The following is a 27,753-nucleotide window of genomic DNA, read 5'->3' on the forward strand; positions in this document are numbered from 1 at the left end:
TAAGGAACACAGGGGGGCGGCACGGTGGTGTAGTGGTTAGCGCTGTCGCCTCACAGCAAGAAGGTCCAGGTTCGAGCCCCGTGGCCGGCGAGGGCCTTTCTGTGCGGAGTTTGCATGTTCTCCCCGTGTCTGCGTGGGTTTCCTCCGGGTGCTCCGGTTTCCCCCACAGTCCAAAGACATGCAGGTTAGGTTAACTGGTGACTCTAAATTAACCGTAGGTGTGAATGAGAGTGTGAATGGTTGTCTGTGTCTATGTGTCAGCCCTGTGATGACCTGGCAACTTGTCCAGGGTGTACCCCGCCTTTCGCCTGTAGTCAGCTGGGATAGGCTCCAGCTTGCCTGCGACCCTGTAGAACAGGATAAAGCGGCTAGAGATAATGAGATGAGATCTTCAAAAGGGTGGCACAGTGGTGTAGTGGTTAGCACTGTCGCCTCACAGCAAGAAAGTCCGGGTTCAAGCCCTGTGGCCGGCGAGGGCCTTTCTGTGCGGAGTTTGCATGTTCTCCCCGTGTCCACGTGGGTTTCCTCCGGGTGCTCCGGTTTCCCCCACAATCCAAAGACATGCAGGTTAGGTTAACTGGTGACTCTAAATTGACCGTAGGTGTGAATGTGAGTGTGAATGGTTGTCTGTGTCTATGTGTCAGCCCTGTGATGACCTGGCGACTTGTCCAGGGTGTACCCCGCCTTTCGCCCGTAGTCAGCTGGGATAGGCTCCAGCTCGCCTGCGACCCTGTAGAAGGATAAAGCGGCTACAGATAATGAGATGAGATGAGATTATTATTTTTTGCCTCATACTTGGAAAGGTTAAACTCAAGTACCGCACCCCAGTCCAGCTGGTGGCGGTAATGCACCATTGAAGCTAGTTGCCAGCCGCCATTAAACCGAAAGAAGAAGAAGAAGAAGAAGACTCTTACACTGAAAGTGACTCAAACAGGAAGTGACGTTTCGGTTGTTGGCTGGCAACGTAAAATAGGTTTGTCCTCTACCTCCCAGCAGCTTCCTGTACAAACCACTGGGCTTTTTTATTTTTTAAAGTTTTCTTTTTTATCTTCATATTTTGTTTTATACTTGAGTGGAACAATGGCTGGCACTTTGGCCCGTAAAGCTGTTGATCATCTCCGCAGTAAGGAGTTCAGAGATTATCTGATGAGGTAAGTCATGGCTAGGAATAGCTCATGCTAGCTCGCTAACTACATTAGTTTGCTCTAAATCTACCTAATGTAAATTCTGATTATTCATGCTACTTGAATAATTAACGAAATGTGATTAGATACATCACTGGCACTCGATTTTATAAACATTTGTCACGTAGAGAAGGAAGAAATTAGATTTGACCGAACTGAAGGGCAAGTTATGACCGTGTCCTGAATGGCTCACAGCTCCCTGCTCAAGTACACTAGGGCCGGATAGGAACTCTGATATCTACGGCGTCCTACATAGTGCACTCTGTATTAAAGTGACTGCTAATGAGCGCCGAGTCTCCTCTGCTTACCTGTCAGTATGCACTAATAGTGCTGATAGATAACAAACAGTGCACAAGTTATATTTCAAGTAAAACAAACAAAATTCTGAGCTTTATCACCAAATAAAATGAATGCAAGTCTTTAAAGTATAACTATGGTGCGCTGTCTTACCATGTATCCTTAACTCAAGTGCAATATACTGTATGTATATAGGAATCATTGTGTATATAAAATCACTTCATTTTGCTTTTACTTAAGTTATTGAACTTTATTTTATTTACTCTTTTTTTTAAGACTATCTTATCTTCTATTTTTAAACATGCTTACTACTTTGATTCAGGAGCTTGGTTGCAAATTTGAATTTCTCTCTGGGGATTAATATAGTGTTCTGATTCTGATTAAAGCAGATACACAGAACCTTTTTTTTTTAAATAAATGTCTGAGTGGATAGTATCTCCATCCTTGACTCTTGTATGCTACATAAATGGCAATAAAAAAAAAAAAGATATTTTTTAAAGAGTTAAAATTGACCGCAAAGTTAGGATTCGAACTGAGCCAGCAAGCCCTGAGTGCGTGACGTCACAGCGGGAACCGGTTTTAAGGCCGAGGCCTTTGACAGCTGTAGACCAAAGTCATATAAATAAAAATGTATGCTGAAAGTAAGAAATACCGTTACCGACTTGCTCAACTAATACTGATTTGACTTCATTGATTGTGGGTTGATTCTCATTAAAATAGGATAGGTGTTATAACTTATGCAACACACATGTACATGCATGGGCGGCATGGTGGTGTAGTGGTTAGCGCTGTCGCCTCACAGCAAGAAGGTCCGGGTTCGAGCCCCGTGGCTGGCGAGGGCCTTTCTGTGCGGAGTTTGCATGTTCTCCCCGTGTCCGCGTGGGTTTCCTCCGGGTGCTCCGGTTTCCCCCACAGTCCAAAGACATGCAGGTTAGGTTAACTGGTAGCCCAGGTTATACCCGGAACAAATTAGTAACAAGCTGAAAATTTCAGAATATGTTCAGAATACCTTTAGGAATAACATACTAAAAGTCCCCGGAAATCCCCCTTGTGCTCTCTGAGAAATTCAAGATGGCGTCCAAAATGGCCGCCAAATGGAGATCTGCCCATATCTCAGGCCCAAAACAAAATATTAATGCAATTAAAAGGTCAGAATATATGTTTTGTAGGGTAGGAGAGTAAATTGCAACGTGTGTATTAATTACATTGTGTATTAACATTATATAATAACAATGTACACATTATTATAACAGTAACAATGACTGTTATGACAAAATAATCGTTATGGTATCATGAAGATATCTCATATGTTTTTGAAATGGCTTCAGTTCTTAATGTTTAGGACTAATAATTACAGACTTATAATTGTAAATCTATACATGTGCTATTTAATGTACACTACCGATTATAGAGTGTGGATCCATTGGTTACTCATTCACTCCGTATCATCCTATTCTGTTCACAAAACAACAAACACAATTACTAGGGTTTGGAGCACTTATTTTCATTAATATTAATTAATAGTAAATTGGTGGTGTAAAATGAAAAATGGCATGTTAAAAGGTCATGCTGAGTTTAGTCTTTTTATTTTGTCCGAACACACTGGCATTGCTAGTAGTAAAGACTGGCGCTAGAAACTCAAAGATTAATTTTTTCCCACCCTTAAACAAGCTTGAATAAATTCCCTACTTCATTGATGGTACAACAAAGGTCCAAGCATTACAACTGAGGCACTGAGGAGTGTTTAAGTCTACTCATTGTTTATAAGCAAGAGCTTTTATCGAGGCAGACCTTTTTGTCATGAAAGTCGCCGGAATGTTGAAGAAGTGTACTGAAACAGCTTGCCATTGTAGTTTTAGAAGATAGAGTTGTCAAATTTAATTTCCCTTTAATATTTTATCAAAGCTTAAAGATGCACTAAATATTAAGGAAATTGATGTCTAATTGTTGTCTTACATTATGTTCATGTATGTAGGTAGCCTACTAAGCTAATCTGTCAATCATGTCAACCATCAAATTCCATGTAATTTCCACATTAATGACCTTGTAATCTTGATTAATTTTAATTTTAACAGTGTGACAATGGTGAATTTGCATTGCTTGTATGAGAGAACATATAATTTAACATTTTAATTGCATTTATATTATGTTTTATCCCTGAGATATTGAAAAATCTCCAATCGGCGGCCATTTTGGACGCCATCTTGAATTTCTCAGAGCACAAGGTGGATTCCCGGGGACTTTTAGTATGTTATTCCTAAGGGTATTCTGAACATATTCTGAAAAATTCAGCTTGTTACTAATTTGTTCCGGGTTGGACTCAATTTTGAGCTAATGCTCTTGGGCTATGGTGACTCTAAATTGACCGTAGGTGTGAGTGTGAATGGTTGTCTGTGTTAGCCCTGTGATGACCTGGCGACTTGTCCAGGGTGTACCCCGCCTTTCACCCGTAGTCAGCTGGGATAGGCTCCAGCTTGCCTGCGACCCTGTAGAACAGGATAAAGCGGCTAGAGATAATGAGATGAGCTGAATGAAAACCAGAAAATTAAAATATATATTTTCATTTTTAAATTATTAACTTTGAATATATATCCTCCACTGATTAATTGTTGTCTAATTATTCAGTGTGGCTCCTGTATGGTATTTAATGGTCAAAAAAAAGATAATTAATAACTTCAAATAATCCATAATTTATATCTAAATTATAGAGCCCTATGTTTCAAATCCCTAAACTCCATTACTAATTAGTTAATTAATACAGCTGGTAACCTAATTAGCAGCCATTTGACAGCTTGGTATTTCCTAGATAACTTTCCCCACTCCTACCTCACTCCCTGTCAATCCACACGCATGCAGGCGCACGTTCCCCGCCACACACGCTCTGCTATATAATGAACACCATCAACAACAATTCAAAGATTTGGAAATTACCACACACTCAATGCAAATATACAGTTGAATAATGATCCCGCCAACAGAAATGTCAACAAATCCACGCATATGACACGATTAAAACCAATCATAAATGACCGTTTACTTTTCAGCTCAAATACATGAAGCGGTATTGGCCGGTTTCGTAAGTGGAATATTGCGCATGCGCACATCAGTGTTTCCGAATAGAAACATCCGGCAATTCATCAAAACAATATGTCTAGTGAGATGCTTCGGAAATCATGTGAATAAACTGATAAATTTGATATGTAACCCGAATATCGGCGTATTTTGGCACTTGTCCGATCGGACAAGTAACTGAGACGATGAACTTGTCCGACATAAAGTATCACTTGTCCTGGACAAGCGTTAATGTCGAGCCCTTGACTTTCAGTTCTCCGGTCATTCGCGTCTTCCACGTAAGGGCGAGATATTGCTGCTGAGGCAAGCATATCCAGCGGAGAAATCAGACGGCTGGTCCGCTCATTCTCCATTTTCTCCATACTGAGTACTCCGCCATTACTGCTCAGCTCAGGCAATTACTAAAACCCGGAATGGGACGTCACCGGTTTTAGCAACAACCGCAGTGAGATCACTGCCCGAGCGATATGTCACATCCTGTTCCATCCCGGGTTTTACCAACAACCCTCGGCTAACACTCCGGGAGAACTGGTGCAACTGAACTTACTTTCCCTTTTCTTGTAGTTTTCTTTTCCTTTAGTTGTTGGTACTGCACCCTCTTTCAATACGGGCTTATAGCCAACGCTCCTCAACAGATCCGAGGTCTCGTACGAGTCTTCAGTAAAATGTGCAGAGCAGAGGAGAGACCACCTTTGTAGCTGCCCAATGTGCCTGTGAACAACTCGCAAAACGCGTCCAAATCTTTGCGGTTTGAACATTCTTGGGCCATGAATGCAACGTAAATCCAACTTCTGTCGTGTTGCTGGCAGGTGCAGCAACACATCTACGTGGCATGGCGATAAATTAGCTCAAAATGGAGGATCGGAGTTGCAGTCAGCTCTGTGTTTTAGTATAGCGGAAATGGCGATGAGACCGATAGCCTTCCTGCTGTGACTTTACGGACGTCAAGGTCATTCACTCAGACCGCTACCTATATCACTTTAATCATAAAAATTGCTATATTAGATTTATTGTTAACACTTAAAACTATTCCTGTGCCATTCTTGAGGTCTCATGGTGTTTATAAACAAAAGTGAGGCCATGGTTCTGCATATCTCCTTTAGCAGTGTGGTTGATTTAAGTGACCTGGCCCTCTTGGGTACATTTATGAAGTCAGTTGGTGTCATGAAGTTTAATATAAAACTTTATTGAGAGAGATTGCACAAATACACTTGATGTTAGTTTTTATGAAGAGTGATTTGATTTCTTTATACCTCAATAACATATTTCCATTCTTTCTTTATTTCCACTTCACATGGGACCTTCAATGTCAGCACAGTAAGTGTGTCTTCTTTCTTATGCTTTTTTTATAAATTAGGAACACACTTTGTGACATAGCTTTATAGGAAAGTAATCCATGACCGGGTGGTGTGATGTGGCTTGGCAGAAAGCAGAGCTACTGTTACTTCTGAAGTTGATTATTTTCCTATAACTGAGCATCCTGGAGTGTTTTATTATTCTTAAACCATAGCGATTTGCAAGTTATTACAGATATTAATTTATAAATAAGCTACATGTCATTCTTTTTTAAAACCTGTTTAGTTTTGTGGAACATTCTTGTGACAATAGCTCCCAAGCATAACTACGTCATCACTTGTTTCCCGCAATGTATTGTAGGGGATAGCCAGGGTCGGTAGTTGAGCGATATAGCGGATGTCAGATTAATTTTACATGAGAGTGATGTGAGAGGAGCGATTTTTGCCATGCTCTGTCGTGGAAGACAGTGAAACTGGTGATTTAAAGAGGTGGATAACATGTCGAGGGTTTAGAGCAGGAAAATCGGAATCCAAATCAAGCTTGGTGAGAAGGTAAGAGTCTAGACCGAGTCTACCACACTGAACATCATCAAATCTCAGAACGTCTTATTTCCGAGGACGTATATTGGATCATGAAGCAATCTTAGACTTAAGTCTAAATTTGATTCTTTTAATCTTCAGTTATTCCTTACCATTTTCTAAGAAGTTTTGTTCTAATGAAATCTTAGCCTTGTACTTAATCTTGATCCAGCACAATGAAGGTTGCAGATGCAGTAAGGGAAACTATTATGGAAAATCAACTGTTGACTTAAGTCTCAGATTGCTTCGTGATCCCAGGTCCAGATGAACAGCATCGAAAAATTATAATTGAGTGGTTAGTTAAATAAAACTTGATATCAGGAAACATTTAAAAAAAAAAACACTTTGGAAACCGGCTGGTCTGCCGTGTCGTGTTCAGTATAAACACGTTTTCTTCAATAAATGGCGCTAGTGAGGTACACTGAACATTATACATACCCCAAAGAGAACCCTTCGTGGTTTGGGAGGTTTATCGGTCCGACGGGCTCGTTCAGCTGCAGAGCGCTGCGGCACGTTGAGAGGCAAGAGCCGAAGAATGCTTCTTTGTTTGACAGGCTTTTGAATATCGCTAGTTTCAGACGATGAACAGTGTCGATTGTTATAATCTTCTATAACCGAAGGCCGTTCCGCAGACCGTGGAAATATTGCTGGGTCACAGTTTAAGTACGTCTTTTTCCCACCAGAGAAATGTAAGCTACAAACACTTGTCCATTTCGATTTGGTTCAAAGGTTTTCACTGCTGATTGAACTTATCCATTTCTTTCTTCTCTTCTTCTCAACCTGCAGCTGATAAGAGCTCAGAGTAGGTGTTCTCTTTGTTGTGGAGACACAGTAAGGCACACAGCAATTCACTCTAGGCATGGTTAAAACCGGTTAGCCAGAACAATGCAGTGTTAACAAGCGCGAAAGTAAACAATACGGCGGAGCTGACCCCGGGTATCGCCCATAATGCACTGCAGTAAACAAGCGATGACATGGATATGGGTTGGGGTTATTCCTGTTTTCACTTTCATTCTAACACCTATAAACCGTCACTCTCTCACCAACCTCACTTGAAGTTCGTAATGGCCGAATCAGACGAGCACTGCAACCCTGATTTTATCTATAGTCGTTACCTGGTGGAGCTGTATGTTAGAACACAACGTCTCAGTCACTTGGACCGGATGTTAAACAGACTTTGTACTAGACAGCTGACGGGGTAAAGTCTGTGCAGTGTGTAAATGGAGCAGGTCATTGTCCAGAGACTCCACAGCGAGTGAGTGGACGTGTTGTTGATGTTTCTGTTTATGCGACTGACATGAAACTAGGGGTCAACAAGCAGGGTCATTTAAGCATGTAGTATTTATATCAGTGCAAAAACAGTCCTTATTATGGATCATTTCGTAGCCTTGTCTGCCATGTTTCTTGTGATACAAAACACTATGATTTCCACAACATGCTTTTTGCGTCCTGTTCTGCCTCCTGTCTGCGCTATCCAGGGACCACCCCTCACCTGAACCAAACGGAGCCTTAACCAGTCGGCAAGAAGGCGTCTTTCGCGGACGGGCTCCTGTTGTATGATACATGTGTGAGAGGGGAAACTCCGGATAACGGCTGGCCCGGATTGTCTGGATAGGGCTGCACAATATATCGAAAAAGTATCGATATCACGATATCATAGTTTGCGATACACATACCGCAAAAATTACTTAAATTTCGATAAAAGGCACATTTTTCTGTGCCGTCCAATCACATTTGAATGTCAACAAGCGCCGCGGGATAACTCCGCCCCCTATTGCAAAACAAGTAAAAGCCTCGTGGTGATGGCGGAAGGCGGGAGCAAGTGTGGTGAGACAAACTTGTGTGAGGAGGAACTGGTTTCCAAAAAAAAAAAAAATGCATGTCTGCTATTTGGAAGTGCTTTGGATTCAGGAGGGGTGATGTACTGCAAACTCAGGTACTTTGCAAGACATGTACCTGTAAAACAGTGGTGGGGCGGCTCACTGGGACAAACACTGCTGTACAGAAGCATAAAAACATAAAACCGCGCTCTCTCACACACACACACACTACCGCTCGCTCACTCACACACACTACCACTCTCACTCTCTCACACACACACACTACCGCTCACTCACACACACACGCTACCTCTCTCTCTCTCTCTCTCACACACACACCCCACTGCTCTCTCACCCGCATGTGTTATTAACAGATTGTGTTTGAGTTTATGGTGAATCTGTGTCGCTCACCTTCATCTCCCGGGAGCCGCTGAAATTGCCATTTTGAATGCTTTATGTTAACGTAATGTAGTTTTCAGTTTTTTGTTTACTTCAACTTAAGACATTTTCTGCTGCGCTCACAAAAATTAAGAGATTTAAAGATGATTGATGGACACCGTTGCAGGTGTAGCCATGTTTTTCCAATAAAAAATAATGTTGGAATGGAAGCGATGCATTGGGTGTTTTTTTTTTTTAAATGCTAGATACAGGGCAGAACGGCGAGTAGAGGTAAGAAAAACATTATATATTTAATTATCATGATACATATCGATATCGAGATATTCAGTCATGTTATCGAATATCGCATATTTTTCTGATATCGTGCAGCCCTATGTCTGGATATAGTCCGGAGTTCATTTTGAAAACGCGTTAAGACAAACAAACGTTACACAGGGGCCTCAAATAGCCTCTGTCCTGAAGACTCGCCTGAAGCGGATAACTTACTAGTACAAAGTACTGACCAGCGTTCCCCCTGGGTTCTGAAAAATATTCTCCACTTTTTCTTCACTTAGCCTGTATTTTTATTTTTTTTCTTAGTTGCCGACTTAATACAGGTTTATACCAACCAAACTTGCACAATTCAAATATTTGTACAGATAAAGCTAGACCTCTCCATTACATGTAAAATCTAGGCTCCACTCCAGCCTCGAATAAGACTTGATTTTGGGCGCCCTGTGCACCATCAAGCTAAAATAAATGTTATTTACCAGCTGGGAGGTCCGTATCGTGAAATACCGTGACCGAGGTCTTGAAAGTACTGAGCGAGGCCCTCTGGGCTGAGGTCAGTATTCAAGGCCGAGGTCACGGTATTTCACCATACGGACCGACCTTAAGCTGGTAAATATTTTTTTTTTTCTTTACCAAATTCTAACAGAAAACGAGAGCGCCTGAAAGGGAAAGCCGAGCCGCCATTTTGAATCCTCATTCACAGCTGTAATGCAAATGGCTTCCTCCTTGGTATACAAGTGCACTTCCATGGCAGGAAAAAAACCCTACATTTTGCTGCCTATGTAGTCCCCTATTTATACAAAATTGAGTCATTTAGGATTCAGCCATGTTTTTGCTCGACGTTAGCAACAGCTAGAGGTTTTTAGCTTTCTCCGGACCGCGAAAAAAATAAACCTCTTTATTTTGAGCTTACTGAAGGTTATTACCTCGCCCAGGGACGGAGTCCACCAGGGGGCGAGGTATTGTTTTCAGTCAGGTTTGTTTGTAAACGACACTACAGGAAAACGGCTGGACCAATCCTCATGAAACTTTCAGGATAGATGGCCATCGGTCTCAAATAGAACCTCCACAATTTTTTTTTTTTAAAGATTTTTTTTGGGCCTTTCCACCTTTATTGGATAGGACAGTGCAGAGACAGGACAGGAAATGATCGGGAGAGAGAGACGGGGAGGGATCGGGAAACGACCTCAGGTCGGAATCGAACCCGGGTCCCCGGACCCATGGCATGGCGCCCCAGCCACCCGAGCCACGACGCCCCCAGAATCTCCACAATTTTGAGGGTCATCCGGTCAAGGTCAAGGTTTTTATGGCTATTGCCTCATATAGAGGCGGTAGCCACTATGTCCTCATGCTGTAAGAATGTAAGCGTGTAACAGTCGTACAGTACAGTGTGTTCTGATTGGCTGAGAGCAGCAGAGAATCAGAATCAGAACAGTGTTTATTAGCCAAGTATGTTCACACACACGGTCAAAGTCAGGGTCACCAAAAAAGGTCAAAATTGTTTTTTCGCGATATATTCATCATAAGCGCTACCGGGCGAGGTTTGTTTTGCCTGGCAACACTTGTTTTAGCATGGAATTATTCAAAGAGGTATTCGGACTCCCTTTACTTCAACACACAACTTGATTTACAGTTGAGTTGAGAAGAGTCTGGGAACAGCCAACAGGGAAGGAATCAGATTTCTCACTGATTTACGAACCGAACACAGAATGACACAGCGTTTTTCATCATACGTTAGCCACAGGGACTCAACATGCCACGCCCCTGAAACCTAGCTCTCTTCAATCGCTTGCTGGCTGACAGCATTTTCACTTTGGCGGTTTTTTTAAACCGACCCCTGTATTACTGACACTGTCTGATGTGCTCGGGGACGGTAGGGGCTCAGAGTGTACCCCCTGTGGCCAGTCCCGTCGCGAGATCTCAGTCTTAAGGGGGGCTTATGAAATCCACCAGGGGGGCACCACTATTATTAGCTTATTTTTGCACACTATTCGGGCAGCCCTAATCCCGCACAGTAATCATCACGTTAAACATAACCAACAGCAAACATGACCGGACCAGCAACAGCCTACAACATCAGTCCCCTCTCTCTCTCTCTCTCACACACACGCACGCACGCACACAAGTACACATAACGTATTAGATCACAAGCAGCATCTCAAACTAAACAAACAAACAAAAACGCCACGGCGGGTGCATTTCAAAGCAACCAAGAGGGGTAGCTACCAATTGCCATTACGCACGCACGCGCACACACCAACAACAATTAACTGAGTGTGCACATGATATATTAGATGACAAGCAGCATCTCAAACTAAACAAAAAAACACCACGGCGGGTACATTTCAAAGCAACCAACAGAGGGGTAGCTACCAATTGCCATTGCCATCCATGGTCTTCTTTGCCAACGACATCATGTGTTGGTTTATCCGAAGTTGCCGGTGTTGGGGTTTTGAACCAATTACGTATATCCATATTTAAGAAAGCGCGGAAACTAGCTGCTGTCTGCTGGCATAAACTCGCGCTTCATTTTCCACCCAAAAATGCGGGTAACTGATTGTTGCTTGGCAACACTGACTGACGTAATTACGTAGCCAAACTTTCCAACAAACTCACACGGTTTTAATATGTTTAATGTCTTAGTGATTATGCAACACTGGAAGTTTTAACCCAAAGCGAGTACAATAAAATTAAATTAGGATTTTATTTATCTATTTATTTATTTGAGATCTGTGATTGTGATCTGGCTTGGGGTGGGCGGGCCGGGTGGGCCTACGCATATTGGTGGGCGGGCACTGCCCCCAATGGCCCTCCCACAGCGACGGGTGTGCCTGTGGCTGTTTCAGCCCTTAAAATCATCTTCAGTGCTTGAAGAGTCCCGCCCAAAAAAAAACTTCCTCAGTTTGGACTAGGGATGTTAACCGATGACCGTTTGACCGGTGGTTGACCGAATCAACGTCAACCGGTTAATTTTTTTTGGTTGTCGGTGGGGGAAAAAAAAAAATCAATCGTTTTGAAGCTGCCGATTTTGGAGCGGAGAACCTGCAATTCTGTGTTGTTAAACGCTTGGGGCATGCCATGCGGTGTAAGGACGACAGCTGACAAATCAGAAACACCCATTCAGTCATGTCCCGCCCTCCCGCCCCAGTTAAAGACAGCTGACAAATCAGAAACACCCATTCAGTCATCTCCCGCCCCAGTTGAACACAGCTGCCACTCGGCTAAAGAAAAAAAGTGTAGTAGACACAGGCTTTTTAGCTTACAAATTACTATTCCGTTTTTTTTTTTTAATAATTATTATTAGAAGGCACATTGAGTTTAGTCCTGCCTTGGCCAGTGCATTCTGAAAGTATGTTTCGGTCTGTAGCCAACAATGCATGTTATTGCAGATCATATCTCTCCACACAAACTAAAGGCGCAGATGCCGACTTTTTCACGGCTTTTTCATGGATTGTAACGGCATTTGCTTATGTAGTAATTTTAATACAGAATTTACTCTGATGAAATTATTCAGACACTCCAACGCGCCCCCCCCCCCCCCCCCCAAAAAAAAAAAAAATCGAATCTGCACGAGCCGTGAAAAAGGCGCGCTGTTTGCATCCCTGTAATAAACTCATAGGTTAACCGACTTTAAACCGGCTAATGAGGCTCGGTGGTTGGTCAAGATTTTTTTTAGTTTTCGCCATCCCTAGTTTGGACTGCGCCATTGTTCGGTTCCACACAGAGATGATTACACCAGGGCTTAATTTGAGCCGGAACATGACGGAACAAGATCCAGAACCTCCGTCGTCGGATCCGGCAGCTATTTTCATTTCATTCAGTGTTCCGGCAGCTATTTAAATGGATCAGATCACTTCCGTGACCATCACAAAGGGGGAAAAAAATCAAACAATAAATTAAATAAGTAAATAAAAATTTGTTTAGTGTTCGGTTTTGATTTTGATATCTGTTGTTGATTTCTCTCCTATGACATCCACAAAATCTATGCGAAAGGGGAAGAGGGGGACATGGGGTGTATACTTCCGCTCAATAGAACACCGGGTTTTTTGTAGCCGTTAGCTTGCGCTGTGGAAAAAATGGCAAAAAAACAAGAAAGCTTACTAAAATTTTTCAAAGTCCCAGGACAGCCGGATCCTAAACGACCTAAAATGGACGACGTTGGACACAGTGACACTGCACCAGCACCTGCTGCAAGTGTACCAGTCTGCGGGAGCGATCAAAAAGAAGATGAGAAGAATGATGATGGCGGTGAAGCTAGAAGTGTTAGCGCAACAACTGCAACCGTCAGAGGGAATGAGGATCGGGAAGATGAGACGGGTGATGGCAGTGAGGCAAGTGGGGCTATCTGGACCGATGCCCAGTTTAAAGAAAAAAAAACGCCCCCTGCCTTTTTTTTTTTTTTTTTTTGAGTTGCCGGACCCACCCACCTCCTGCGTTCCGGCCCGGGACCTCCCACTTCACAAATTAAGCACTGGATTACACCACCACACCAGACCGATTAAGACGCACTGCAATTGGCCCAAAGCTTGGCGCTCATTTGATCATTGTGTGTAGTCGATATTTATTGGTCACAAGCACGTGCTCGTTGTTTACACTCTGGCTTTTCTAGAAAAGATGACTAATGTTAAATACATTCGCCACTGTGATGACTGCTCGCAACTTTCTCTTAGTCACTGATGGATTGTTTGTCAGTGACGAGCGCCAGCGGGAACCCTGACTGACTGCTTATAGAAAGCTTCACCATAATTTGTTAAACCTGATTTTTTTTTTAATGTAATTTATCATCAGCTGTAAATGTGGAAGGTCCATCATAAGAGTACACGTGTGAGTTGTTGCTATATAAATAATCGTGTATTAGAACAATGATGATGGAATTAAAATCACAGGTTTATTAACCTATCATTATGGTCAGAGCTGCTATTCTAGAAAACGAACATCTTCCGGTCAGTTATGAATGAAGAAACCCTTTGTCACTGTTACCAGTGAAATTGACCATCAACCTGTCCTTACAGAGGGTGAACAGGACAGGAAGACTGGCCTGGGCCCGCCCATCCTAAGCGTGACGCAACACGAGGGCCTGTTGCGAGCTTAGTCTGGCCAGGCAAGCTATCTCCAGCTCTTCCAAGCTCCTGAAAAATCGGGAGCCAATCAACTTTGAGCATCTCCAACGGCCCTGGGTAGAGGCGTGTTCAAGGCAGTGACGTAGTAGAACTGCGACCGGAAGCCATAGATTGTTTACAGAATCTATGCCGGAAGCGCTTCATTCACTAGAAACATTACGAACATGGAGCAAGTTCTCATTGAAAACTGAGCAAAGAGCAGTCCTGGAGGTATTTATTGAAAGGAAGGACGTTTTCGCCTTGCTCCCGACCGGCTTCGGTAAGACTTTAATCTACCAGTTAGCCCTGTCGCATCACATACGTCAGAGGAAAGAGTGATGTGATTGGTTTAAGCTTCGTCACAGCCTTTTCTGGCTTCGACCAGTAGCAAACTGAGGCATTTCAGGGAGGCGGGTCAACCACGCACTTTGGGAAACGGTTGGGCTTAATATCTTTGCCAGACCAAATGCTCGCAGAGCTTTGAAGTCGCATTAGCCAGACTACAGGAAGACGGGGATAAAAGAAAAAGAAATGCAGTAGTAACATGAGGAAAAAAGACACCCCCCCCCCCCCCCCCCCCACACACACACACACTATGCTCCTATCAGGAGTACAGTGTGGGAGCATTTAAAAACCTCCGCACAAGCACACAATAACACAAGTACACTTTTTAAAACATGGGACTTGAGGGGGGGGGGGGGGAAGGGGGGAAGGAGGGGGCAATCAGGGGTGGGGGGGGAAGGGGTAAGGGGGTAGGAGGGGAGGAGGTAGAGGTAACCCAGCGTAAGCAAGCAGCCGTCCGCTCCTGCAGCCATGTCACGCACCCGCTTGTCACACTGGGGGTGAAAAACGGCGACCGCGTAAAATTGGGAAGAAATGTGAAGAATGCGAGAGTGTCTCCCAGCAGTGACCTTCTGGGGGAAATGTTTCCCCAGCAACGGCCTTGAAGATAGAGATTGTTTAGTCTTTCGAACAGACGCAGTCTTTACACGTCCGCACCATTCGTCCATATCTGTCCATTTCTGCTCAATTCAATTCCATTTGGTCTCCTAAATACTTTATTCCTTGCAAAGCCGAAAGCATCTCCAAGATGACAACCATGTTGTGGTTCAAGTTCTAATAGCCACAGTCTGAGTGCCGACAGCTTTGCCCACCGCTCAATCATATCGGGCAGCTTTGTGGGGCTTTGAACAGCTGTCACCGTTGTCTGATTTCCTCGATATACCAGGGCAATGCCTAATCCAATCAGCAAAAGTCTGGTAATCATGGTTCCGTTAGAGTTCTACAGCGCTGTGGTGTAATGCAAGTTAGCTTGTAAAGTTCTCATTTTGGGGCTGTGGGTAAATTTACTGAAATACAGCTTGTTCATGACCTGTCTGTACCCTGCATGTCACAAACATCAGCGTTGGGTAATCTTTCTAGAAATGTCTGATTAAATGGATAGGACTATACTCTTCTGTTTTTATTCATTTTCAGCACTTTTGGGGTCCAGTGGCAAACTGGGGGCTGCCGATTGCTGCCATCACCGACATGAAAAAAAGTCCTGAAATCATCAGTGGCCGAATGACATTTGGTATGTGATAAACCAGATATACCTACTTTCACAGAATGCCTTGTCTGCATTTGGTGCATATCGAGTCCAATAGGTATTCAATACGATGCACCGTCAACTCCAGAATAATTGGCACCCTCGGTGAAATTGTGATGCGGTTTTGGGTTTTTTGATTTTCTGTTAAAGGCATTGTTTCACCATTAACGTTCATAAATCACACACCAGTCTTCAGCAGTAAAACAGTATGGAATCTGTAAATATTGTTGGTTTTTTTTAATTTGCTTAGAGGTTACAGAAAGAAAAACAAGACCAGGGTATACTTAAGTTATTCCACGAAATCAAGTCAGACATGAGCTGATAGCTGATGAGGCATGTAGCACCGAGTATGTACGACGAGATTGAGTGGAGTAACTTTTTTTTTTTTTTTATTCTATCCACACTCACTGGATTTTGAGAAACGGAGGGGTTTTGTTTTGCACAAACTCAATAAATAACTTTATACAAAACGTCCAACAAAATAATTTCCGCTTAGAACGTAAACCAATGAAATGACGGGAGCAATTTGTGAAAAATGCTATTATTATAATAATAATAATAATAATAATAATTCTTGAAAACTTGGATACATTCTTACTATCAAATACTTTTTATTCCACATTTTGTTTATTTTGGGGGGGGGGGTTCTTCTTTAGGGTATTTATTTATTTATTTATTTATTATAATAAGTAGTTAAATTTATATAGCGCCTTTCAAGAAACCCAAGGACGCTTTACAATTATAGACAAAGGAAAAAAATAACAATAATAAATAAATAAATAATAAAAGTAAAAAGTCCACCAAGTAGGGGTCAGGATGTAATTCCAGTGGTGTAGCAGCCACAGTCCCACCAAAAGGCGCACGAAAACGAGTCCCACATCTCCAGCACAGCCGCCGTGATGCCGTCAGCCACATCGCTCGAACACCACGCCGTGGATCCACACAGCGAGCAGAGAAGCTCCGCCACGCAGAGCGCTGGTGTGTCCCAAACCGCCTGCACAGCCGCCGCGACACCACCGAGCAACATCGCTCGGAACATCACGCCAAGCATTAAAGCGCAGAGCGCTGGACAACCACGAAGTAAAATGAGCAGCGAGCTCACTGCAGTCCACAGCTCTGAGCACAGGCATCACCCACGGCGAACCAAGGCCTGGAGGGAACCAACGCCCAAACTGGGCCCGGAGCTACACCACAACTGGTGGACAAAACACTCAAACATCAAACTACACAAACGCACACAAAAAAAAAATAAATAAAATGAAAATTGAAAAAGAGAGAAAATAAAATTTAAAAAAAGCTCTGGTGAGAAGCGGCAGCTAGAATGCGCACGACGTACTCTCAACCGGAAACGGACTATAACGGATTTGCTTATTTAGTAATTTTAATACAGAATTTACTTTGAAATTATAATCAGACACTCCACCGCCCCCCTAAAAAAAAAAATCGGATCTGCGCGATTCAGGCGGCATCCGCCAAAAGGCGCGCTGTTTGCATCCCAAACACAAATCAAATCGTACAGAATAGACCAAAAATGTTTTTCAAAAATGATCCTTGCGTGAGTGAAGTGACAAGTTTCAAATAGAAACGTGACAAACGAGCGATATTAAGTGTACATTACAATGTAAACGTACACTCAGCGGTTCCAGTTAGGCATTCTCCAGAGATTGTTTACATGATGATTTGGTTTCCAAAAACAAACTTAAACACAATTGATTGTTTATTTAAACAACTTACCACTTATAAAATGAATATAACATTTATTTATTTATTTATTTATTTATTGGTGGTTGGTAAACCAACTTAAAGGTGCATTACTGCCACCGACTGGGCTGGAGTGTGGAACAGGATGGGGGGAGGAGGAGGAAAGGCATGACCTATTCTTTTAGCTAGGTCTGTTTCTTTTAAATACTTTTTTTTTTTTTTAATATTTCGTCCTCGGTTGATTCAGCAACATGATCTGCCATTTTGTTTTTCTCTACTCATGGTATATGATCTGATATCCTAGTAGTATAGTAGCCAATCAGAGCGCACAATTGCTCATATCCAGTGAATGTGGATAGAATAAAAAGATGTACAAAAAAGAAAAACCCAAGACTGACAAGGAAGACAAAAAAAACAACAAAGATAGAACAAAATAAACACGCAAAAAAACGCTCAGAATAATCATATAATGATCATGTACATTTTACTTTATTTGTTGTATTGAACTTCAATGTTGAACTATTGTTTGTAATCATTTTTAATAATACTAATTAACAATCAATACTGAATGGCCACTTTATCAAAAAATAAACGAGAGTCCTCTGACCTTTGTAGTTCCTTTCTTTTAATATAAAGTTTATTTCTTTTATTCTCTCAATTTCCATATGAGATTAAACTAAATAAAGATGGGGACATTTTTCATAACCCTTTTAACCTGTCGTTATCAGCGTGCCAACAATTCTCGAGCATTTCTTAAGTAATAGATGGTATAAAATGATAGGTTTCACATTCTTTTGTCTATCATTTCTCTGGAACAACAGCCTACCTTTGTGCTATTCATGAGCTCATAGACTTGTAGGTGAAGGTTCGTATTTCTCTTTTGTTGAGACCATTGAGGGAGCACTGGTACAAAGGTTGTCTTTTCATGCTTTTGAAATTTTAATGCACTTTTTATGGCACGATGATGAACTTTTAAAAAATGTTTGGTTAACACAATACTTCGTATTCAAGTGGAAAATGTCATAAAAGTGAATTAGCATTTTACTAAACTCCGTCCTTAGCGTTTTGTACTATATCCTTTCAGCAATATTGTCATCCGTATTAGTATTTGAAGAAGAAAAAGCCTTTGTCACATATACAGTACATTAGGGCACAATGATGTTCTTTTTCTCCATTTAACCCATCTGAAGCACACAAGTTAACACACACACACACACACACACACACACACCCAGAGCAATGGGCAGCTGTGCTGTACTTGCTCAAGGGCACTTCAGCCATGGATATAGAGGAAGGGGAAAGTGCTGTTCATTCACCTGTTCTTTTGTTGCTGGTCCAGGGAATCAAACCAGTAACCTTTTGATCAAAAAGCTGCTCCTTTAGGCCATGGCTACCCCATTTGATAGTCTCCCTTTCATTATTATCCATACTGGTATTACTGTTTCACCAGCTCTGACCTGCTACTCGCTGCTGTTCATGAGATTTGCCTACAAGGTACAACCAAGGAACTGGCTCCTCTTCGCCTGCCATTTCACCAACGAGGCCGCACAACTCATCCAGGGAGGGCGACTCATTAAGTTCAAGTAAGAAGTGCTCAAATTGCATGTTTAAAATGTTCCCATCACATTAGCCAGTTTACTGTCACGTTTCTATTTGAAACTTGTCACTTCACTCACGCAAGGGTCATTTTTGAAAAACATTTTAGGTCTATTCTGTATGATTTGATTTGTGTTTGGGATGCAAACAGCGCGCCTTTTGGCGGATGCTGCCTGAATCGCGCAGATCTGATTTTTTTTTTTTTTTTTTTTAGGGGGGGCGTTGGAGTGTCTGATTATAATTTCAAAGTAAATTCTGTATTAAAATTACTAAATAAGCAAATCTGTTATAGTCCATGAAACAGGAAGTATAAGGATGAGAAAAAAAAAACAGTTTAAATCGGGAAGCTGCGCACATTTGCGCAGCCCGAGCGCAGCTTCCCGAATTAAACTGTTTTTTTTTTTCTCATCCTTATACTTCCTGTTTCATGGACTATAACAGATTTGCTTATTTAGTAATTTTAATACAGAATTTACTTTGAAATTATAATCAGACACTCCAACGCCCCCCCCCCCCCCCCCCCCCCTTAAAGGGATAGTTCTGGATTTTTGACATGAATCTGTATGGCATCCCCATCAATAGTGTCGTGCAAACACACTGACTTACCCCTGACAGCATCCTGTGAGTCCAGTTCTTGTCCAGTTTTGGTCCAGACGAAAGTAGTCCGGCAAGTTTGTTGGGGTCACAAAAGTAAAACGTTTTTCGTCTCAAAACAGTATGTGTTCAAAAGAGTGATATATTTGCATCACAAAACCGTTGTCAAATAAAAAGTCAGACCTCGAAATCGCTTGGCACTATTTTCTCTCCCTCGGTATCACTGCGTGCTGCCGCCAGGTGACAGCCACGGCTGTTTCATTCATTGTTTTAGTGATGGGAATTTCGGCTCTTTTTCGGGAGCCGGCTCTTTTGGCTCTTCTTACTATAAGGAGCCGGCTCTTTCGGCTCCTGAGATTTTATTTTTGATTTAAAGGAATACGCCACCCCCAGATGAAATTGAGTCAGTCCCTGCAGTCCCTAGAGTTGGATGAGTGAGCCAAAGCGTTTTGTAGCCGACCCAGCCATTGTCCTGATCTATAAACGCCCCGGTTAGCTTAGCTTAGCGTAGTCACTGTAATCCGGCGTGTCCAGCTAGCATTGTCATTACAAAAGTGAATTAAATAACTCAAGATTGTTTATAATTATTTCTCATGACCTGTACATTCACATCGAGTACACACATCAATGCAAATTAACACGAAGGGATTTACTAGACCAATTTATATCTGGAACTATTTTCAGCCACAGCACAGGCAAAGCACCGCTGCAGGCGCAAAGACACCGCGCAGCGCCTGAAAACGGGTGCGCAGCGATTGAAAACCCGTTTTCAGGCGCTGCGCGGTGTCTTTGCGCCTTCCTTTTCCTACCTATTCCTTTAATTGCTGCAATTAACTAGTTAATTCTGATTCTATTTCTCCTCTCGGTTATAATCTGTCCTGCTTTTGAAAAGATCCTCTCTGGGGGGGACAGATGCTGCCATTATACACATCCTCCGTGCCATCACGTGTGTAAGCCGTGGATAGAGTGCAGCCTTGGTCTCCCACCAGCTTAGTGGGTCTGCGTTTCGCTGTCACCTGGCGGCAGCGCGCAGTGATAAGAAGGGAGAGAAAATAGTGCCAAGCGATTTCGAGGTCTGACTTTTTATTTGGCAACAGTTTTGTGATGCAAATATATCACTCTTTTGAACACGTACTGTTTTGAGACGAAAAACGTTTTACTTTCGTGACCCCAACAAACTTGCCGGACTACTTTCGTCTGGACCAAAACTGGACAAGAACTGGACTCACAGGATGCTGTCAGGGGTAAGTCAGTGTGTTTGCACGACACTATTGATGGGGATGCCATACAGATTCATGTCAAAAATCCCGAACTATCCCTTTAAAAAAAAAAAAAATTCGGATCGCGCGATTCAGGCAGCATCCGCCAAAAGGCGCGCTGTGAATATATAAAGTTGTATATATCCGACAGCCTTTAAAGTTTGATGAAGTCAGTTTCAGGCTTTGGAGCAGGCTTTGGCAGTTTCAGGCTTTGGCAGCCCTGCATAGTCACTTGAAAATGCATCTTTGTCCACTTCGTAGGGGTCAATTCCCCCAATCAAGGCCAGTTTGGCTGCATATCGTTGTCGTGAGGTGTCGTCTAATGTAACTATATACTTCTGTTTGCTTGATTTTGCTGATATTGATCTTTATTTTAGAAAACTGACTATATAACTTCATAAATTTGTCCGAGATAACGTAGCTGGTAGTGGCGATGGTCCGTTTTGTTTGCCCCGCAAGATGGCGGCTGGGGGGCGTTCCCCGGAATGCCGTGACGTCAGTGAAAACTATCTATTGAGGTATTTCACCCATGTGACCAAGTCACGTGACGCAGCCATTTTGGATGGCACGCTTAAGTCCTTCAGTGCAAGGCGGTATGAGATGGTGGAGACCTTTGCACATTTTAACAAGAAAGTAAGCTGTGATTCGTGTTAAATTGGATCTGTCTTTTATCACAAACACTGTACCCAGCCTTGGTATGGAGCCCTGTTTATTTATTTCTGTCTCTCGTTTCTTTCTCGCCTTTGTTATTGCGTTTTATGTCTGATGTCTGCTACATGCAACCCTAGACAAGTTAACACTGCCTTGTTTCACTGCTCAGATGGGTTAACAAACACTGACCCATTTACTTTTTGCTATATATTTTATCAAAATTGCGTTAACTGATAAACTAACCTGAAATGAAATGATCACTGCAAAGTCTGGAGTACTCTGTTGGCTCCCAATCCTGTCTCTTCACAGCTGCAATCCATTTGGCCCTCTTGTCTGGGTCAGTAGGAAACCGGTAGTGATGTGTCGGTCGCGAACGATCCGGTTCAAAGAGCCGGCTCTTTGAAGTGAACGACGGGAGCCGGCTCTTCGGTGGGAGCCGAGTTGGGGAGCCGAATTAGTTTTTTGTCCTTAGGTGCCTCAGAGAGAGAGAGAGACTTTCACAAAAAAAGTTGCTGTCTGATTGCGTCTTTGTGTTGTCTATTACCATTCAAAGGAAAAAAAGTAGCATGGTGTATGCCTACTTTTTTTGGTTGGGGGGGGTTGATGTCATTCACAGCTGCGAAAATATGAAAATTGGTGTAATGCTTAAAGCTGTGGAGCGCAGGGGAGAGGAGTCTGTGAGGCACCTGAGGAGGGGAAAATCAGCTGTGTATTTTATATTGGTAATATAACACAGTTTTGCATCATGTTTGTGAGAAAATAATTTATTAATTGGTAAGTAAGTTTTATTTCTATAGCTAGAACATTGTTACACTGCTATACTTTACAAAGCTTTACAATGGCTACAAAAGCTTTATGGCTACAAAAACTAAAAAATAAAATGGAAAACATCCTATTGATAAAATATAAATAATAATGTAATTAACTAGTTAATTGCAGCAATTAAATCAAAAATAAAATCTCAGGAGCCGTTTGGGAGCCGAAAGAGCCGGCTCCTTATAGTAAGAAGAGCCAAAAGAGCTGAAATTCCCATCACTAGAAACTGGTAAAAGGAGCGTCCTGCACGCTGTCCCTGTCTGTTGTGGCAGCCCACAGCACAACAAGCAAACACCATGGTTATTTATAGAGTGCTTACTGACAAATTAATCTATTCTAGGTGTCTATAACACGTTTTTTTTCAAGCTGGTTCTCCCTCTCTGTCTGCAGCGTTAGTATGTAGCTTGACGTTCAAAATGGCGGACACTGGGGCGTCACGTGACCCTGTGACGTCAGGTGAAATACCTCAATAGGGTGAGCCGATGTTTAGTCACAGGACAGGTGACTTTTTGTTTTGCAGGAAACTGCTTAACATGCAAATAAATAATAAGTGATGTCCAACTTCTGTCCCACATTTATCTCTGTCATCTGACCTACATACCATAGATGACTTGCAACCACGTGATCAAAATGTGCTACAGTGGTGCTTGAAAGTTTGTGAACCCTTTAGAATTTTCTATATTTCTGCATAAATATGACCTAAAACCTCTTCAGATTTTCACACAAGTCCTAAAAGTAGATAAAGAGAACCCAGTTAAACAAATGAGACAAAAATATTATACTGTCATTTATTTATTAAGGAAAATGATCCAATATTATATATCTGAGTGGCAAAAGTATGTGAACCTCTAGTTAATTTGAAGGTGAAATTAGATTCAGGTGTTTTCAATCAATGGGATGACAATCAGGTGTGAGTGGGCACCCTGTTTTATTTAAAGAACAGGGATCTATCAAAGTCTGATCTTCACAACACGTTTGTGAAAGTATATCATGGTACGAACAAAGGAGATTTCTGAGGACCTCAGAAAAAGCGTTGTTGATGCTCATCAGGCTGGAAAAGGTTACAAAACCATCTCTAAAGAGTTTGGACTCCATCAATCCACAGTCAGACAGATTGTGTACAAATAGAGGAAATTCAAGACCATTGTTACCCTCCCCAGGAGTGGTCGACCAACAAAGATCACTCCAAGAGCAAGGTGTGTAATAGTCGGCGAGGTCACAAAGGACCCCAGGGTAACTTCTAAGCAACTGAAGGCTTCTCTCACATTGGTTAATGTTCATGAGTCCACCATCAGGAGAACACTGAACAACAATGGTGTGCATGGCAGGGTTGCAAGGAGAAAGCCACTGCTCTCCAAAAAGAACATTGCTGCTTGTATGCAGTTTGCTAAAGATCACATGGACAAGCCAGAAGGCTATTGGAAAAATGTTTTGTGGATGGATGAGACCAAAATAGAAGTTTTTGGTTTAAATGAGAAGTGTTATGTTTGGAGAAAGGAAAACACTGCATTCCAGCATAAGAACCTTATCCCATCTGTGAAACATGGTGGTGGTAGTATCATGGTTTGGGCCTGTTTTGCTGCATCTGGGCCAGGACGGCTTGCCATCATTGATGGAACAATGAATTCTGAATTATAGCAGCGAATTCTAAAGGAAAATGTCAGGACATCTGTCCATGAACTGAATCTCAAGAGAAGGTGGCTCATGCAGCAAGACAACGACCCTAAGCGCACAAGTCGTTCTACCAAAGAATGGTTAAAGAAGAATAAAGTTAATGTTTTGGAATGGCCAAGTCAAAGTCCTGACCTTAATCCAATCGAAATGTTGTGGAAGGACCTGAAGCGAGCAGTTCATGTGAGGAAACCCACCAACATCCCAGAGTTGAAGCTGTTCTGTACGGAGGAATGGGCTAAAATTCCTCCAAGCCGGTGTGCAGGACTGATCAACAGTTACCACAAACATTTAGCTGCAGTTATTGCTGCACAAGGGGGTCACACCAGATACTGAAAGCAAAGGTTCACATCCTTTTGTCACTCACAGATATGTAATATTGGATCATTTTACTCAATAAATAAATGACAGTATAATATTTTTGTCTCATTTGTTTAACTGGGTTCTCTTTATCTACTTTTAGGACTTCTGTGAAAATCTGATGTTTTAGGTCATATTTATGCAGAAATATAGAAAATTCTAAAGGGTTCACAAACTTTCAAGCACCACTGTACGTCATAGCATCCACCATGATATGATGGTGGATATACGAAGCGATTACGATGGCAGCCACTGAGAGCGTGTCTGTAAACAGTGCTGAATATTCCCAGTATTACCACGATGTGAACGCTTGAGCGAAGATAGATGTGTGGTTTTAACCCATGTTATTTTAAAAAAGTCAGACTTTTCTGAAGATAAGATACTTCTACTTACCATTGAATACCCAGATATCGCGTTTTATCTGGTTTGGCTGCCGAAGAATCAAGTCCGACCTTGGATGAAACGTAGCCTGTTTTCTTAGTGGGTGCCCAGTCTGGATTCATCTCATCTCATTATCTCTAGCCACTTTATCCTGTTCTACAGGGTCGCAGGCAAGCTGGAGCCTATCCCAGCTGACTACGGGCGAAAGGCGGGGTACACCCTGGACAAGTCGCCAGGTCACCAGTCTGGATTGTTTCTATCATATAATTTTGCTGGCGCTCCTAAAAGCGAAATAGTAATACACGTTAAAATTATAACGACAAGGGAGTGCTCATTTTCTAGCAACATGAGAATTTTTCCATGATCTTATCGAGAGAGTTTTTGACTCTCACCAGAGATAAAATGATTACCGCAAGCATGAGCTGTTTTGGTTTTAGCCTCTGTTAGATCAGCCCTGCCGATGGTGTTCAGCCGTGTTCGTCTCCTCTCCGTACTAAGCCTGAGTTTCCTCGCCCTCTTTCCGAATCACTGACAGAATTCTAAAAAATCGGAACGTGCCACGGTCACGATTACTGTTGTGACCACAACCATATACAGCATAAAGATACGGCATAGCTAAAAGATCACTTAAAGCAGTGGGAAAACAGAGTCTCGCACACGCGTGACTGTTTTGTATGGAATGTCGCTTGACCCTGCATTTGTATCTCCGCCAACATGGCCGACATCCGGGCTTCTATTTTGCTTTGACGTCACTTGCAAGTCAAGGAGAGGATATTTTGCTCCATTCACACCTTCACTTTGGGTTGAAAACGCTCATCTCATTATCTCTAGCCGCTTTATCCTGTTCTACAGGGTCGCAGGCAAGCTGGAGCCTATCCCAGCTGACTACGGGCGAAAGGCGGGGTACACCCTGGACAAGTCGCCAGGTCATCACAGGGCTGACACATAGACACAGACAACCATTCACATTCACACCTACGGTCAATTTAGAGTCACCAGTTAACCTAACCTGCATGTCTTTGGACTGTGGGGGAAACCGGAGCACCCGGAGGAAACCCACGCAGACACGGGGAGAACATGCAAACTCCGCACAGAAAGGCCCTCGCTGGCCACGGGGCTCGAACCCGGACCTTCTTGCTGTGAGGCGACGGCGCTAACCACTATACCACCGTGCCACCTGAAAACACTCCCAATTTAATTAAAATTATACAAGGAAGAAAAGATATTAAAACCCCAGTCACAAAATCAGTATAAACATTGCTAGATACTATGAGACCTTCCCTTCACTTTAGTTAGGGGACAGTAAATAAGGGTTTTATTTGTATTCTTGGCTTTCAGTTTGTTTATTAGGTAAGTGAATGAGTATAGTCAAGTGAAAAATGAACTACTTACTAGATGATTTAATTGAAAATTTATATCTAAATAAATGTTATTTAAAAATATTGCTGAATGGATTGTGAGGACTGTGTGGGACACACGGATGTCCCTTTAATTTTCAGGACTGTCCAACGAAATGTGGGACAACCGGTCATGCTAACTGGCCAGTGAGCTAACTAGTCTCATCTCATCTCATTATCTCTAGCCGCTTTATTCTGTTCTACAGGGTCGCAGGCAAGCTGGAGCCTATCCCAGCTGACTACGGGTGAAAGGCGGGGTACACCCTGGACAAGTCGCCAGGTCATCACAGGGCTGACACATAGACAACCATTCACACTCACATTCACACCTACGGTCAATTTAGAGTCACCAGTTAACCTAACCTGCATGTCTTTGGACTGTGGGGGGAAACTGGAGCACCCGGAGGAAACCCACGCGGACACGGGGAGAACATGCAAACTCCACACAGAAAGGCCCTCGCCGGCCACGGGGCTCGAACCCGGACCTTCTTGCTGTGAGGCGACAGCGCTAACCACTACACCACCGTGCCGCCCTGAGCTAACTAGTGATCAGAATAAAGTCACAAATGTTATTGGAGCTGATTATTAGTTACAATACACCCCAAATGAAAAACATTTGACATTTCATTGTTCTTTCTTTCTTACTTGTCTATTTTGGTAAGGTATTGGCCTAAAATCTACAGTTATGTTTTATGTAACAAAGTATTGGAACTTTCAGAACAGCCTCAGTCTTGTAAAGTCGCAATAACTAATCTTCTTTCTCGTTTGTGTTTTTTCTTTGCAGCATGGAGAAAAAAATGGCGAAATGATGAGAAGCCATGAAACGCAGGGGTTTTCTGTCCATAACATGCAGCTCCGAGCTTTCAGAAATGGTTCAAAGACAGAAAACACAACTTTTTATCTGATTAACGATAGAAATATAATTGACCGCCCATACTAAGTGAATTATTTAATGATCCGGTTGTCTTCTGTGCAGGCTTTCAGAATAGATTGGAATAAAGTGTGGATGATAATAATACTTGATCTTTCAGAGGACTGTTACGCACATTTTTTTTTTTTTTAATATATAGTACACAAGAAGTGACTGATTTCTGGAATTGTCCTTTAAGGTAAATTATTCCTGAACATGGCTGAGTATATCAATTTTCACCTCTGATCAAAAGTTATAAAAGTTAATAAAGTAAATCAAAGTTGATTTGTTGCATTTCCTGCTTATTTGTCCTGACTGCAAACTTCCGTGATTGTATTATTCAGTACGCAGTTCATATTCAGTATCGGGTTAAAAAAAAAAAGGCAACGATATAACTACAGAGACTCCTTTGTGAATGTAGACTGTATCTTAAATGAACTGGAGAGATTATGGAACTGTAATCCACCAGGAAATCTCAGAACGTGAGCTGGAATTCTTGTCAGATTTTGCTTTGCGACAGGCCACCTACTGAAAAGTAACTCCACGTAAGAGTGCTTTCAGGTTCTGATTTTAACCCCCAAATAAAGGGGGCTCCTTTGTGTGTGGAGTCAGATAATTTGGCTGTACAATGAGTGGACATGTTCTTAGTGATTTACCAAGAATACACAAAACCCTCAATTTGAGCTTAAAAAAAAAATCAACTTTATCACATGTGTGATTAGTTATGCATTAAGTAGGTTAAAGATGTATCTGTAGATGCACAGAACGCTGTTCATACTCCACTGTGAATGCTAAATAAATCAGTCTAGACACA

At 42.3% G+C, this 27,753-nt stretch overlaps 1 protein-coding gene across 1 annotated transcript; it reads left to right on the top strand.

Moving 5' to 3' along the window:
• Nucleotides 1-921: 921 nt before the first annotated feature.
• Nucleotides 922-27,753, top strand: mpc1 (mitochondrial pyruvate carrier 1). Its single transcript, XM_060915919.1, is given in 4 exon segments — nt 922-1,155; nt 15,492-15,588; nt 18,755-18,887; nt 26,814-27,753. Coding segments are annotated over 4 exon segments (330 nt in total). The 5' UTR covers nt 922-1,080; the 3' UTR covers nt 26,839-27,753.

The sequence above is a fragment of the Neoarius graeffei genome, chromosome 3, assembly GCF_027579695.1.
Source record: "Neoarius graeffei isolate fNeoGra1 chromosome 3, fNeoGra1.pri, whole genome shotgun sequence".
NCBI classification, from domain to species: Eukaryota; Metazoa; Chordata; class Actinopteri; order Siluriformes; family Ariidae; genus Neoarius; species Neoarius graeffei.